A 16,722-nucleotide genomic window follows, 5' to 3' on the forward strand; every position below is an offset into this window, starting at 1 on the left:
CTGTTTAAGAATAAGGGATAAGCCATTTAGAACAGAGATGAGGAAAAACTTTTTCACACAGAGGGTTGTGAATATGTGGAATTCTCTGCCTCAGAGGGCAGTGGAGGCCAATTCTCTGCAGGCTTTCAAGAGAGTTAGATCGGGCTCTTGAAGATAGCGGAGTCAGGGGATATGGCTAGAAGGCAGGAAAGGGGTAATGATTGTGTATGATCAGCCATGATCATATAGAATGGCGGTGCTGCCTCGAAGGGCTGAATGGCTAACTCCTGCACGTATTGTCTATTGTTTATCAACTCAGACAGGTGGGACTAGTGTAGATGGTCGGTGTGGGCAAGTTGGACCGAAGCGTCTGTTTGCACGCTGTATGACTCTATGACTGAGACACAATGAGCCGTTGATTTTTAAACCTGTGCTCCTTTTAGACAATGATAACAGATGCCTCCCTCTACCTCCACCGAGCTACCAAAAACATGGTGTATTTTTCGGATGTAAAGATCCTGTTGCCTTCTACCTGGCCAGGAAACAGCTCGATTCTGAGACCAAAGACGCAATCCTACGAGAAGGTACAGAGGTTTTTGCACTATTTTGGTTTTTTAAAAACTATTTATTGCATTTTATTTTGTAAGAATTTCATTGTTCCGTTTCGGGACAAGTTGACAATAAATCACTCTTGACTGGTCTGTAAGATGGACTGTTTATTACCTGGGGCTTATTATTGATTGCCGATATGGATGTGCAGGATAAAACCCGCAGACTTGTGGATGAATGAGCAGAAAGCAGCAATGACGATAATATTAGAAACCAAAAACATGTTCATAAGTCATAGGAGCAGGATTAGGCCATTCGGCCCATCTAGTCTACTCCGCAATTCAATCATGGCTGATCTATTTTTCCTTCTCAACCCCATTCTCCTGCTTTCTCCCCATAACCCCTGACACCCGTACTGATCAAGAATCAATCAATCTCCGCTTTAAAAATAGCTAAAGCCTTGGCCACCGCAACTGTCCGTGGCAATGAATTCCACAGACTCCCCACCCATCCACTCAACCCAGGCCTTTCATTATTATTATTTAATTTACTGTAGATAAATATAAACTATTATAGTTAGTTTTTTCTTTATGTGTACATATGTGTGTGTGTGCATGTATGTGTGCGCGCGTGTGTGTGCGTGCATGTGCGCGTGTGTGCGTGCGTGAGTGTGTGTATGTGTGTGTATGTGTGCTTGTGTGCGTGTGTGCATGTGTGTATATACACAAGATTGAGCCTGGCAAACGAAAACCATTAGCAATGCGTCATAGAGATTTACAATCAGAAACAGGACCGTCAGCAAACATTATCCACATGAGATCTTCCAACAATCTGTAGTCGCAAAGGTCTACGAGACCTCCTGGTTGCAATGTTCGGACTTCCGGGTAGCCAAGCCAATTCAACTCCCCTTCCCATCCACATACCGGCCTTTCTCCATACCTGAGCTTTCTCATGGATTGTGCGCAGTGTCAATACTGTAGGGATTTTCATGTGTAATTGTCTTTCATAGGCCAGTGTAATCATTGCTGAAGAAAATCCTAAATATGGAGACACCCCTTACACTCTGCAGTATGGAGGATGTGGAGAGAAGGGCCAGTACATTCACTTCACTCCAAACTTCATTCTAAATGACAGCCTGCTTCCAATTTACGGGAAAAAAGGTAAGTCATTTTAAGAACAATGGCCGTGTATGTTTCTTTTGCATACGATGAAACAATTTGCCAAACAAGGATGCCAACAATTTGGGAGGACAATATAGGATGTAAGTAGCAGGGCCTTAGGCCGATTGGACCGATTTTTCCAAATTGGGCCCCGCGTCCAAGGGGGGCCCCGTGTTAATTTTCCGTATTTCATATGAAAATACAAATTCGCTATGTTAAATAAAGATTTTTAAAAAACATTTGCCATACGGATTATTTTACAAAACGAACATGGATAACAACCGCTGTGGATAACAAACGATGTGTTAACTACAAACGATGTGTTAACAGCCAGCAGTTAACAAGTAGTTATACAGTGGGTCATCAATGCATCGATCCACATTCCTCAGTAAATGCAATTGTGTTTTGATTCGCTGCCGCCGGAGCGGCAGAGATTCTGGTCTGGACGAGGGGTGGGGGGAAGAGAGGAGAAGAGAGGAGGAGTGGGGGCGGGGGCGAGAGAGAAGGTCAGATTTGCATGAAATTGGCAGCGTACCAGCCCACCCTTGGTCGGGGGGGGATAGAGTTAAAAGACCTGAAGCAGAAACGAAAGACAACTGGCTGGATAAGTGCGAGAGGGAGACAATCTGTGGATACACATATCTGGGGGTTATGTGAACTCGTTCGTTGCCGGTACAACAGCAGACCAGGTTGGAGGTTTGAGTCTGTGTTAACATTGGTGTCCGGGTTAATATCTGGGCCGGGGTACGGGTAGGATTTAACCCTGTGTTTGTGTGTCTGTCTGTGTCTGTGTGTGTCTGACTCTGTGTGTGTCTATCTGTCTGTCTGTCTGTCTGTCTGTCTGTCTGTCTGTCTGTCTGTCTGTCTGTCTGTCTGTCTCTGTCTGTCTGTCTGTGTATGTGTGTGTTTTGTCTGTGTTTCTGTGTCTCTGTGGCTGTGTGTGTATGTCTCTATCTGCATGTGTGTCTTGGTGTGTCTCTGCCTGTGTGTGTGTGTGTGGGGGGGGGGGGGACAGTGGAGAGACAGAGAGAGGGGGGTTTCTCAGTTTGCATACCACACGTTTTCAGTTAAGAGTTGGACACGATTACTGTCAATACGAGCAGCTCACGGAGCAGAGTCAGAACGAGGAAAACTGCTCGGCTCCCACACACACACTCGTGGAGTGAACTGTAGATATAAACATGGCTGGGGTAGAGGAGTGGGGGGGGGGAAGAGAGGGAGAGGGGGAGAGAGAGAGAGAGAGTGAGAATTGGAGAGAGGAAAGGGGGAGAGAGAGGGAGAGAGAGAGAGGGGGGGAGAGAGAGAGCGAGAGAGGAAATTGGAGAGAGAAGAGAGAGAGAGAGAGAGAGAGAGAGAGGAAGGGGCGAGTGGGAGAGGGAGAGAGAGGGGGAGAGATATAGAGAGGGGGGGAGAGATATAGAGAGGGGGGGAGAAAGAGGGAGAGAGAGAGAGAGAGAGAATTGGAGAGAGTTCTCCCTTCTGCCTCATCACCACTGTTGGCTGCCCTTTGTGAGGTGATTGGAGACTAAAACCAGTTACCCTTTAGATCTCCCTCTCATTACCTCTCACTATCTCCCTCCCCCTCCCTCTCCCTCCTTCTTTAAAGAGGGGGGAGGATGAGGGAAGGAAAGGGGGAGAGGGCGGAGGGGAGAGAGGAGTGTGCCTTGCTTGGTGGAGAAGAGGGATGTGGGAACGCTGTATGCAGGTGGTGACTCACTCTCACACTGGGATCCCCCCCCCCCTGTCATTGCGCTTCTTGTGTGGTGGAAGGGGGGGGGGGGAGATGTATTTTATTTCAACGTAGGAATTGGAAGATAGGGACAGAGATGCAACACAGAGATTTTGATAGGAAGGAAACGTTACAGCAGCTGAGTAAAAAATCGGTCAAATGGTAGGTTCAATGAAGATCGGGCGAGGGGGATTGGGGGTGGGGGAAAAGTATCTATAGCTTGGGACTTGTCTAAATGAGTACTGAGATGGATTATCGTTCCACACCAAATTTCTTAGACAATAATACCTTTTATGCAATTATCACAACAGTTTGTTAGATATGGATCAACGGACTCTGTATGGTACATGCTCATAAATTAGTAAAACAAATGTTCTTCTTAAAGTACTGTTGTTTCTGGGTGGGGTGACTGATAACAAATAACCTACATTCTATATTTTGTCATAATGTGGCTGAAACAATGGTATATTTTGTGATATTTATTGAGATAGAAAGATACAACTGAGTTTGGGCAAGATATTACCTTGCAACATTCTGTATGTCTGATAGATACTATTGTGAAATGGAACTCAGAAATTATGGGAGGATTACATAAAACTACAATTCAAAGGTAATGAATATACAGAGTATTCTTATTTCCATCATGAACATACAATAGTGATTTAGGACACCAGGCCCTACTACGGTAAACTCACGAGCTACTACAGTATGACTACGTGTTAAAAAGTATCACATTTGTACATCCTGAGTATATTTTACTCGTGGACATTTTTCAACATGTTGAAAAATCTTCACGAGTCACCACGTTTCCCGAGTACCTGCCGTTAGCGCTAAGAAATGGCATGTTGGCGTTTATAACAAGAGGAATCGAATATAGGAGCAAAGAGGTTTTTCAAAAGTGTCAGTAGAAACATAGAAAATAGGTGCAGGAGTAGGCCATTCGGCCCTTCGAACCTGCACCGCCGTTCATTATGACCATGGCTGATCATCCAACTCAGTATCCCGTACCTGCCTTCTCTCCATACCCCCTGATCCCTTTATCCACAATGGCCACATCTAAATATAGCCAATGAACTGGCCTCAACTGTGGCAGAGAGTTCCAGAGATTCACCACTCTCTGTGTGAAAGAAGTACTTCCTATTCTTTGATCCTCAGTTTCCAAAGCTACTCTACTTATTTCCCTTACCTCACATAATTCAATATCCTTCTCCTTGGTGAATGCCGAAGAAAAGAAATTGTTCAATATCTCCCCCATCTCTTTTTGCTCTGCAGATAGCTGTCCACTCTGACTTTCAAATGGACCAATTTTATTCCTTGTTATCCTTTTGCTATTAATATAGCTGTAGAAACCCTTTGGATTAACTTTCACCTTGCTTACCAAAGCAACCTCATATCTTCTTTTAGCTTTTTTAATTTATTTCTTAAGATTCTTTTTACATTCTTTATACTCCTCAAGCACCTCATTTACTCCATGCTGCCTATAATTATTGTAGATCACTTTTTCTGAACCAAGTGTCCAATTTCCCTTGAAAAGCATGGCTCTTTCCAATTATTACTCTTTCCTTTCAACCGAACAGGGACATAAAGATTCTGCACTCTTAAAATGTCACCTTTAAATGTCCTCCATTTCTCTTCTGCATCCTTCCCATAAAACAAAATGTCCCAATTCACTCCTTTTAAATCTTTTCGCATCTCCTCAAAGATAGCCTTTCTCCAATCAAAAATCTCAACCCTTGGTCCAGTTCTGACCTCTCCATAATTATATTGAAACTAATGGTATTGTGATCACTGGACCTGAAGTGCTCCCCAACACATACTTCCGCCACCTGACCTGTCTCATTTCCTAACAGGAGGTCCAGCACTGCCCCTTCTCCAGTAGGTACCTCTATGTATTGCTGCATAAAACTATCCTGCACACATTTTACAAACTCCAAACCATCCAGCCCTTTTACAGAATGTGTTTCCCAGTCTATGTGTGGGAAATTGAAATCTCCCACAATCACTACCTTGTGCTTACTACTAATATCTGCTATCTCCTTACATATTTGCTCTTCCAATTCTCACTCCCCTATAATACACCCCTATAAGTGTTGCTACACCTTTCCCATTTCTCCCAGAAGGAGGCGGGAATATACCCACCACCTTCTGAGTTCATGGGCATAAGTCGGGCACATGGAAATGGGCGCGGAATAGGACTGATGGCATTGCTCTGAAAGCCGGCATAAGCTCCGTGGATCAAATATTTTCTTTTGGGAGAAGTGGAAAATTTCATAGACACTCAGAAATGTGACTTTTGCCTGCAAGTGAGAGCATTACATTGAACAACTACATTTCTGTTTCCACAGGCCCATTATTTGTTCACGAATGGGCCCATCTCCGGTGGGGTGTATTTAATGAATACAATGAGGAGATGCCCTTTTCTATAGCTATCAATGGCCGCATTCAGACAACAAGGTGAGGCAATTGAAATCACATGATTTTGTTCTGTGAAGAAGACAGTTTGAGATTGCGAGACATGGCCACAACATCTGACCGTTGTCCATTGTGGTCTGCTTACTTTAGTTCAGTTTAGAGATACAGAACGGAAACAGGCCCTTCGGCTCACCGAGTCCGCTCCGCCCAACGAGCATCCTGTACACCAAAACTATCCTACACACACTAGGGGCAATTTACAATTTTACCAAGCCAATTAGCCTACAAATTTGTATGTCTTTGGAGTGAGGGAGGAAACCGGAGCTGCCGGAGAAAGCCGACGCGGGTCACGAGGAGAATGCACAAACTCCGTACAGACAGCACCCATAGTCAGGATCAAACTCGGGTCTCTGATGCTGCAAGGCAGCAACTCTACCGCTGCGCCACCATGCCGCCTTCAAGGTGAAAGGGGAAAAGTTTAAAGGGTTACCCGACAGGCCCACATGTCTTTGGAATGTGGGAGCAAACTGGAGCACGTGGAGAAAACCCACACGATCACAGGGAGAACATGCAAACTCCATTCAGACAGCATCTTTAGTCAGAATCAAACCTGTGTCTCTGCGGCGTGAGGCGCCACTGTGCCACCCTAATCTTACTGAATGATTATTTATAGAAATGCCACCCAATGTCAAATCTGTTTTATTTTTGTCATGTGGTCTGCAGGTGTACAAAGGAGATAACTGGAAGTATTAAGGACTGCAGTAGTGGGTCTTGTTCAAATTGTACAATCAATGATAGGACAAGATTGTACGATAAAGGTTGTAACTTTTATCCAGACAAGGTTCAGACTGGATCCTCTTCAATAATGTATAATCAAGGCTTGGAAAATGTAAGTGGTGTCACCAACTGTTCTTTTCCCACTGATGATTAATTGTGTTCCAGCATGTTCATAAGTTCATACGTTATAGGAGCAGAACTAGGCCATTCAGCCCATCAAGTGTAGTCCGCCATTCAATCACGACTGATCTATCTTTCCCACTCAACCCCATTCTCCTGCCTTCTCCCCATTAACCCTGACACCCGTACTCATCACAGTTATAGGAGCAGAATTAGGCCGTTCAGTCTACTCTGCCATTCAGTCATGGGTGGTCTATCTTTACCTCTCAACCCCATTCTCCTGCCTTCTCCCCATAACCTTTGACACCCTTTCTAATCAATCTCCGCCTTAAACATATTTGTTGACGGCCTCCACAGCCGTCTGTGGCAGTGAATTCCACAGATTTACCACCCTCTGTCTAATGAAAATACCTCCTCATCTCCTTTCTAAATGTATGCTCTTTTAATCTGTGGCTGTGGCCTCTGGTCCTAGACTCTCCCACTAGTGGAAACATTCTCTCCACATCTGGGTTTGATCCTGACTGCGGGTGCTGTCGGTACAGTATTTTTAGGTTCTCCCTGTGACCTGCGTGGGTTTTCCCCGGGAGCTCCGGTTTCCTCCCACACTCCACAGACATGCAGGTTTGAAGGTTAAATGGTTTTGGTAAATTTGTAAATTGTCCCTAGTGTAAAGGTAAGTGCCAGTGTATGGGGTGATGGCTGGTCGATGCGGACTATGCGGGGATCGGGATGGGGTGGGAGGGGGGGGGGGGGCGGGGGATGGAGGGGGGGGGGGGGGATGGAGGGGCTGTTTCTCTAAAGTCTAAAGCTAGAGTTCCCAACCTGGGGTACATTTACCCCAAGAGGTAGATTTGTTGATTCTGGATTTGTACGCATTTTTTCTCATTGACTGACTGTGTTTGGTTCTAAAATACGGGTATCTGTTCATCATCAGTTGTTCATAAATTAGTGAAATAACATTGTTATGTGCTATTAAAGTTGCCAGGGGAAACGGGACGAAAAAGGATGGAACCCCTGGTCTAAATATCATTTGTGACCATCTGGAAAATACCTCCTTTTTGCTAATCATCTGGTTAACTCATGGCTTTTTGCTTCAAACCTCCAGGTTGAATTCTGTAATGAAACCACTCACAATACTGTTGCGCACAACATGCAGAACCAAATGTGCGATTGCAGGAGCACGTGGGAAGTGATCAACAAGTCAGAGGACTTCAAGAATGCTAATTCAACCCACAACGGTTCTGTCCAACCAACATTCACACTTCTACAGGCCAAGGGCCGGGTGCTTTGTTTAGTCCTTGACATCTCAGGAAGCATGAACGAAGTAAGGTCCTTTATGATAAAACCACTGAATGTATAGAATTCGCTGCCACAGAAGGCAGTGGAGGCCAATTCATTGGAAGTTTTCAAGAGAGAGTTAGATTTAGTTCTTAGGGCTAAGGAAGTCATGGGATATGGGGAAAAAGCTGGAACGGGGTCCTGATTTTGGATGATCAGCCATGATCATATTGAATGGCGGTGCTGGCTTGAAGGGACGAATGTCCTACTCCTGCACCTATTTTCTATGTTTCTATGACACATGGTCATCATTTTGTTCAAATTTGTGCGAAATACTGAAAGGGATTTGGCTTTCTCGTTAAAGTCAGGGACACTGACTCCGGGATGGAGTGAGTTTTTGGCCAGTGTATATCACGTAGTATAGTCTATTATTGTCATGCGTGCTGAGCAACAGCGAAAACAATTTTTGTTGCGTGCTGTCCAGTTAGAGGAAAGCCTGTACATGATTACAATCAAGCCGTCCAATGTACAAATACAGGATAACGGGAATGACGTTCAGTGCATTATGTCCAGTAAAGTCGGATTAAAGCTAGTCTGAGGGTCTCCGTTGAGGTAGATGGTAGATCAGGACCGCTTTCCCATTGGTGATAGGATGTATGGGAAAGAACTGGAGATGCTGGTTTAAATCGAAGATAGACACTGAATGCTGGAGTAACTCAACGGGACAAGCAGCATCTCTGGAGAAAAGGAATGGGTGACGTTTGGGGGTCGAGACCCTTCTTCAGACTGATGTCAGGGGAGGGGGCAGGACAGAGATAGAATGTAGTTGGAGACAGTAAGACTGGTGGGAGAACTGGGAAGGGGGAGGGGATGGAGAAAGCAAGCAAGGGCTATCTGCAGTTGATAGGATGGTTCAGTTGCCTGATAACAGCTGGGAAGAAACTGTCTGTGAATCTAGAAATCTGACCGCTTTACCATTACACCATCCTGATACCTGAACAAAGATATTTCTTCCGTCCCTATCCATGTACCTATCCAGTGCATTAGATTCTGGAGTAGTTCCTGATGATTGGAGGGTAGCAAATGTAACCCCACTTTTTAAAAAGGAAGGGAGGGAGAAAACGGGGAATTACAGACCAGTTAGTCTAACATCGGTAGTGGGGAAACTGCTAGAATCAGTTACTAAAGATGGGATAGCAGCACATTTGGAAAGTGGTGAAATCATTGGACAAAGTCAGCATGGATTTACGAAAGGTAAATCATGTCTGATGAATCTTATAGAATTTTTTGAGGGTGTAACTAGTAGAGTGGATAATGGAGAACCAGTGGATGTGTTATATCTGGACTTTCAGAAGGCTTTCGACAAGGTCCCACATAAGAGATTAGTATACAAACTTAAAATACACGGTATTGAGGGTTCAGTATTGATGTGGATAAAGAACTGGCTGGCAGACATGAAGGAGTAAACGGGTCCTTTTCAGAATGGCAGGCAGTGACTAGTGGGGTACCGCAAGGCTCAGTGCTGGGACTCCAGCTATTTACAATATATATTAATAGAAACATAGAAAATAGGTGCAGGAGTAGGCCATTCGGCCCTTCGAGCCTGCACCGCCATTCAATATGATCATGGCTGATCATCCAACTCAGTATCCTGTACCTGCCTTCTCTCCATGCTCCCTGATCCCTTTAGCCACAAGGGCCACATCTAACTACCTCTTAAATATAGCCAATGAACTGGCCTCAAATACCTTCTGTGGCAGAGAGTTCCAGAGATTCGCCACTCTCTGTGTGAAAAATGTTTTTCTCATCTCGGTCCTAAAGGATTTCCCCTTTATCCTTAAACTGTAACCCCTTTTCCTGGACTTCCCCAACATTGGGAACAATCTCCCTATATCTAGCCTGTCCAACCCCTTAAGAATTTTGTAAGTTTCTATAAGATCCCCCCTCAATCTTCTAAATCTTCTAAATTCTAGTGTGTACAATCCGAGTCTATCCAGTCTTTCTTCATATGAAAGTCCTGACATCCCAGGAATCAGTCTGGTGAACCTCCTCTGTACTCCCTCTATGGCAAGAATGTCTTTCCTCAGATTTGGAGACCAAAACTGTACACAATACTCCAGGTCTGGTCTCACCAATACCCTGTACAACTGCAGTAGAACTTCCCTGCTCCTATACTCAAATCCTTTTGCTATGAATACTAACATTCCATTCGCTTTCTTCACTGCCTGCTGCACCTGCATGCCTACTTTCAATGACTGGTGTACCATGACACCCAGGTCTCGTTGCATCTCCCCTTTTTCTAATCGGCCACCATTTAGATAATAGTCTACTTTCCTGTTTTGCCACCAAAGTGGATAACCTCACATTTATCAACATTATACTGCATCTTTCATGCATTTGCCCACTCACCCAGCCTATCCAAGTCACCATGCAGCCTCGTAGCATCCTTCTCACAGCTAACACTGCCCCCCAGCTTCGTGTCATCCGCAAACTTGGAGATGTTGCATTCAATTCCCTCGTCCAAATCATTAATATATATTGTAAATAGCTGGGGTCCCAACACTGAGCCTACATCAGGTTGCTGTTCATTGATTTTAGCTTTGCCTTTAACACTGTCATCCCCGCCAGCTTGATCACCAAACTCAGCGGACTTGGCATCTCCACCTCCCTCTGCAACTGGACACTGGATTTCCTCACCAACAGACCACAGTCTGTCACGGTCAACAACCTCACCTGCTCCACTATAACACTGAACTGTGTGCTCAGCCCTCTCCTCTACTCCCTCTTCACCCACGACTGCATCCCTAAGTACAGATCCCACGCCATCATTAAGTTTGCTGACGACACCACGGTGGTAGGACTGATCAGTGACAATGATGAGTCAGCCTACAGGGAGGAGGTCCAGCACCTGACAACCTGGTGTGCCAACAATAACCTCGTCCTCAACTCCAAGAAGACGAAGGAAATTATTGTCGACTTCAGGAAGGTCAGAGGAGGCAGTCATACCCCTATCCATATAAACGGGACTGAGGTGGAGCGCGTCTCCAGCTACAAATTCCTCGGGGTACATATCTCGGAGGATTTGTCCTGGTCCCTCAACACCTCCAAGCTGATCAAAAAGGCACAGCAGCGCCTTTACTTCCTGGGGAGGCTCAAGAAAGCCCACCTGTCCCCCCAGATCCTGACCAACTTCTACCGCTGTACCATCGAGAGCATCCTGACCACCTGCTTCACGGTATGGTACAGCAGCTGCACTGTTGCGGACAGGAAGGCACTACAACGGGTGGTGAAAACCGCACAGCACATCATCGGTGCCCCGCTCCCTGCCATGGATGCCCTCCACCGAAAACGGTGTCTGAGACGGGCTGGGAAGATCATTAAAGACCTCTCCCACCCCAACCATGGACTGTTTGCCCTCCTCCCATCAGGGAGGCGGTACAGGAGCCTCAGGTCTCGTACCAGTAGGATGAGGAACAGCTTCTACAATTATACCATCACATTGCTGAACTCGGAGTCCCGCCGATAGATTTCTCCAGTCCCTCCGTCCCCATTGTTTAATTATTCTGTATTTTTGATTATTCTGTATCTTCTTTTTTTTTAATTTCTATTTGCACTACTACTACGGACTGACGCAAAACTGCATTTCGTTGTACCCATACTTAGTATTTGTGCAATGACATTAAAGTTGAATTGAATTGAATTGTCGAAAGCCTTCTGAAAGTCCAGATATAACACATCCACTGGTTCTCCCTTATCCACTCTACTAGTTACATCCTCGAAAAATTCATGCTGACTTTGTCCAATGATTTCACCACTTTACAAATGTGCTGCTATCCCATCTTTAATAACTGACTCTAGCAGTTTCCCCACTACCGATGTTAGACTAACTGGTCTGTAATTCCCCGTTTTCTCTCTCCCTCCCTTTTTAAAAAGTGGGGTTACATTAGCTACCCTCCAATCCTCAGGAACTACTCCAGAATCTAAAGAGATTTGAAAAATTATCACTAATGCATCCACTATTTCTGGGGCTACCTCCTTAAGTACTCTGAGATGAAGCCTATCCGGCCCTGGGGATTTATCGGCCTTTAATCCATTCAATTTACCTAACACCACTTCCCGGCTAACCTGGATTTCACTCAGTTCCTCCATCTCATTTGACCCGCGGTCCCCTGCTATTTCCGGCATATTCATTGTATCTTCCTTAGTGAAGATGGAACCAAAGTAGTTATTTAATTGGTCTGCCATGTCCTTGTTCCCCATGATCAATTCACCTGTTTCTGACTGCAAGGGACCTACATTTGTTTTAACTAATCTCTTTCTCTTCACATATTTGTAAAAACTTTTGCAGTCAGTTTTTATGTTCCCTGCCAGTTTTCTTTCATAATTTATTTTCCCTTTCCTAATTAAGCCCTTTGTCCTCCTCTGCTGGAATCTGAATTTCTCCCAGTCCTCTGGTAGGCTGCTTTTTCTGGCTAATTTGTACGCTTCATCTTTTGTTTTGATACTATCCCTGATTTCCCTTGTTATCCATGGATGCACTACCTTCCATGATTTATTCTTTTGCCAAACTGGGATGAACAATTGTTGTAGTTCATCCATGCAGTCTTTAAATGCCTTCCATTGCATATCCACCGTCAACCCGTTAAGAATCAATTGCCAGTCAATCTTGGCCAATTCACGTCTCATACCCTCAAAGTTACCTTTCTTTAAGTTCAGAACCCTTGTTTCTGAATTAATTATGTCACTCTCCATCCTAATGAAGAACTCAACCATATTATGGTCACTCTTGCCCAAGTGGCCGTGTACAATAAAACTGCTAACTAACCCTTCCAATACCCAATCTAGAATAGCCTGTTCTCTCGTTGGCTCCTCTACATGTTGGTTTAGAAAACTATCCCGCATACATTCCAAGAAATCCTCTTCCTCAGCACCCCTGCCAATTTGATTCACCCAATCTATATGTAGATTGAAGTCACCCATTATAACTGTTTTACCTTTGTTGCACGCATTTCTAATTTCCTGTTTGATGCCATCCCCAACTCCACTACTACTGTTAGGTGGCCTGTACACAACACCCACCAGCGTTTTCTGCCCCTTAGTGTTTCGCAGCTCTACCCATATCGATTTCACATCATCCAAGCTAATGTCCTTCCTTTCCATTGCGTTAATCTCCTCTCTAACCAGCAACGCTACCCCACCTCCTTTTCCTTTCTGTCTATCCCTCCTGAATATTGAATATCTCTGGATGTTCATCTCCCAGCCTTGGTCACCCTGGAGCCATGTCTCCGTGATCCCAACTATATCATAGTCATTAATAGCTATCTGCACATTCATCTCATCCACCTCATTACGAATGCTCCTTGCATTGAGACACAAAGCCTTCAGGCTTATTTTTACAACGCTCTTACCCCTTATACAATTATGTTGAAAAGTTGCCCTTTTTGATTTTTGCCCTGGATTTGTCTGCCTGCCACTTTTACTTTTCACCTTGCTACCTATTGCTTCTACCCTCATTTTATACCCCTCTGTCTCTACGCTCACACATTTAAGAACCCCACCACCTCTTAATCTCTGTTTATTATTTTTTTCTTCTTTCCCCCCCTACATGTTGGGTCAGATTGCTTCCCTTCTCTGCCTCCTGCCTCACCCACTGTTTACTAGCTTTCTCTATTTGAGTCCCTCCCCTCAACTGTTCTAGTTTAAAGTCTCCGCAGTAGCCTTTGCAAATCTCCCCACCAGCATATTGATCCCCCTCTGGTTCAAGTGCAACCCGTCCTTTTTGTACAGGTCACACAGGTACAGGTAATGATTTGGACGAGGGAATTGAATGCAACATCTCCAAATTTGTGGATGACACGAAGCTGGGGGGCAGTGTTAGCTGTGAGGAGGGCGCTAGGTGGGTGAATGGGCAAATGCATTGCAGATGCAGTATAATGTGGATAATTGGGAGGTTATCCACTTTGGTGGCAAAAACAGGAAAGTAGACTATTATCTGAATGGCGGCCGATTAGGAAAGGGGGAGATGCAACGAGACCTGGGTGTCATGGTACACCAGTCATTGAAGGTGGGCAAGCAGGTGCAGCAGGCAGTGAAGAAAGCAAATGGTATGTTTGCATTCATAGCAAAAGGATTTGAGTATAGGAGCAGGGAGGTTCTACTGCAGTTGTACAGGGTCTTGGTGAGACCACACCTGGAGTATTGCGTACAGTTTTGGTCTCTTAATCTGAGGAAAGACATTCTTGCCATAGAGGGAGTACAGAGAAGGTTCACCAGACTGATTCCTGGGATGTCAGGACTTTCATATGAAGAAAGACTGGATAGACTCGGCTTGTACTCACTAGAATTTAGACGATTGAGGGGGGATCTTATAGAAACTTACAAAATTCTTAAGGGGTTGGACAGGCTAGATGCAGGAAGATTGTTCCCGATGTTAGGGAAGTCCAGAACAAGGGGTCACAGTTTAAGAATAAGGGGGAAATCTTTTAGGACCGAGATGAGAAAAACATTTTTCACACAGAGAGTGGTGAATCTCTGGAATTCTCTGCCACAGAAGGTAGTTGAGGTCAGTTCATTGGCTATATTTAAGAGGGAGTTAGATGTGGCCGTTGTGGCTAAAGGTATCAGGGGGTATGGAGAGAAGGCAGGTACAGGATACTGAGTTGGATGATCAGCCATGATCATATTGAATGGCGGTGCAGGCTCGAAGGGCCGAGTGGCCTACTCCTGCACCTATTTTCTTATGTTTCTTTGTTAAATGTTGTTATAGTACCTGCCTCAAATACTGCTTCTGGCAGTTTGTTCCATACACTCAGCACCCTCTGAGTGAAAACATTTCCCCTCGATTTCATATTTAATCTTGCTCCCCTCACCTTATATTTACGTTCCCTTGCGAAACGTCATCTACTATCTATTCCCCTCATGATTTTATATATCTCTATCAGATAACCCTTCAGCCTCCTGCGCGCCAAGGAATGTTCTTCGAACTTAATCTGTACGTGACTACAGTGCAGGAAGAAGCAACAAAGTGACATGTCAGAGTGTGTGTGGGGTTGATTGAGAGTAGTTCAGGCTGAACCATGTACTGCCGATGTCTGATGGCATTTGGTCCATGCCTGATGCTGGGAAAATTACAGATGGGTTATGTAACTGTCACCACAAGAGCTGGCTATAATTTCCTTCATGCCAGCACTTGTGGTGACAGCTCTTAGTCACCATGGCTGGCCCCCAGACAAAAATCAATCATGCCACTCGACAACAAAGGGACTATTTGATCTGATCTCTGAGTAATCATGCCCTGTGTGAAATCAACAGTCTTTCCAAATGGAAGAAGGTGACCCAATTATCTGAAGAAGGGTCTCGACCAGAAACGTCACCCACTCCTCTCCAGAGATGCTGCCTGTCCTGCTGAGTTACTCCAGCATTTTGTGTCTATCTTTGGTTTAAACCAACCTCTGCAGTTCCATCCTACACACACCATCATGGACAGAGTCCTCTTCGCCATTAAAAGCATCTGCATGAGATGGTTCCTCTTCATAATGCCACCATCGGGCAGGTGATACAGACACCTGAGGTCTCACAAAATCTCGCACTATCGGGAATGCTGCAGTCCTACAACTACACAGGAATGTTTATAAGAATGGTTCCAGGAATGAGTGAGTTAGCATATGATGAACGTTTGACAACACTGTGCCTCTACTCGCTGGAGTTTAGAAGGTTGAGGGGGGACCTCATTGAAACTCACAGAATGATGAAAGGTATTAATAGAGTGGATGTGAAAAGGATGTTTCAACTGGTCGGAGAGTCTAGGACCAGAGGTCAAAGCCTCAGTATTAAAATGAGCTCTTTTAGAAAGGAGGTGAGGAGGAACTTCTTGAGATAGAGGATAGTTCATCTGTGGAACTTATTGCCACAGAGGGCTGTGGAGCCCGTCAGTGGATATTTTTAAGGCAGCGATAGACAAATTTGTGATTAGAACCGGAGTCAAGGGTTATGGGGAGAAGGCAGGAAAATGGGATTAGGAGGCAGAGATCAGCCATGATTGAATGATGGAGTGGACTCGATGGGCCGAATGGCCCAATTCTACTCCTATAACTAGTGAACTTGTGCACTATCGGGTTCTTAAATGAATCAAGGGCGACACGCTGGTGCAGCGGTGGAGTACTGCCTCTGACTATGGGTGCTGCCTGTACGGAGTTTGTACGTTCTCACCTGTGACCTGCTTGGGTTTTATCCGAGATCTTTGGTTTCCATCCACACTCCAAAGATGTACAGGTTTGTAGGTTTATTGGCTTGGTATAAATGTGAAATTGTCCATAGTGTGTGTAGGGTAGTGTTAATGTGCGGAGATCACTGGTCGAAGGGCTGAAAGGTCTGTTTCACGAAACTACACTAAAATTAAACCTAGTCCTACCTCAACTACGACACACTGTGGTCCACCTCTTGCACTACCATGGCCTTGTCTTTTTTCTAACAGCGTTTCGTATTTATTTGCTGTCATTTTCTTTTCAGTCTTGTGGAATTTTTGCATAATATATCTATAGTTTATATGTGATTGATGTTTTTGTGTGTTTATCTGTGTCTATGTGTTTGTGATGCTGCCTCAATGTAGCTGTAGCTCACCATACACGTGCATGTGACAACAGACTCAATTTAATTTGACATTCTGACTCCAACAGAATGATTGCAATTTCATGGTTTAGATCTAAAAACTTGAAAAAC

The 16,722-nt window shown here is 44.7% G+C and overlaps 1 protein-coding gene across 1 annotated transcript in view; it reads left to right on the top strand.

Moving 5' to 3' along the window:
* Nucleotides 1-16,722, top strand: part of LOC116977399 (calcium-activated chloride channel regulator 1-like) — a 45,267-nt gene that overhangs the window by 3,715 nt on the left and 24,830 nt on the right. The window contains exons 2-6 of the mRNA XM_033027828.1: nt 423-563; nt 1,538-1,688; nt 5,763-5,871; nt 6,553-6,718; nt 7,832-8,050. Coding sequence (XP_032883719.1) covers nt 423-563; nt 1,538-1,688; nt 5,763-5,871; nt 6,553-6,718; nt 7,832-8,050 — 786 coding nt within the window. The remainder of the gene's footprint in view (nt 1-422; nt 564-1,537; nt 1,689-5,762; nt 5,872-6,552; nt 6,719-7,831; nt 8,051-16,722) is intronic.

Source organism: Amblyraja radiata, chromosome 10, assembly GCF_010909765.2.
Source record: "Amblyraja radiata isolate CabotCenter1 chromosome 10, sAmbRad1.1.pri, whole genome shotgun sequence".
Taxonomy (NCBI): Eukaryota; Metazoa; Chordata; class Chondrichthyes; order Rajiformes; family Rajidae; genus Amblyraja; species Amblyraja radiata.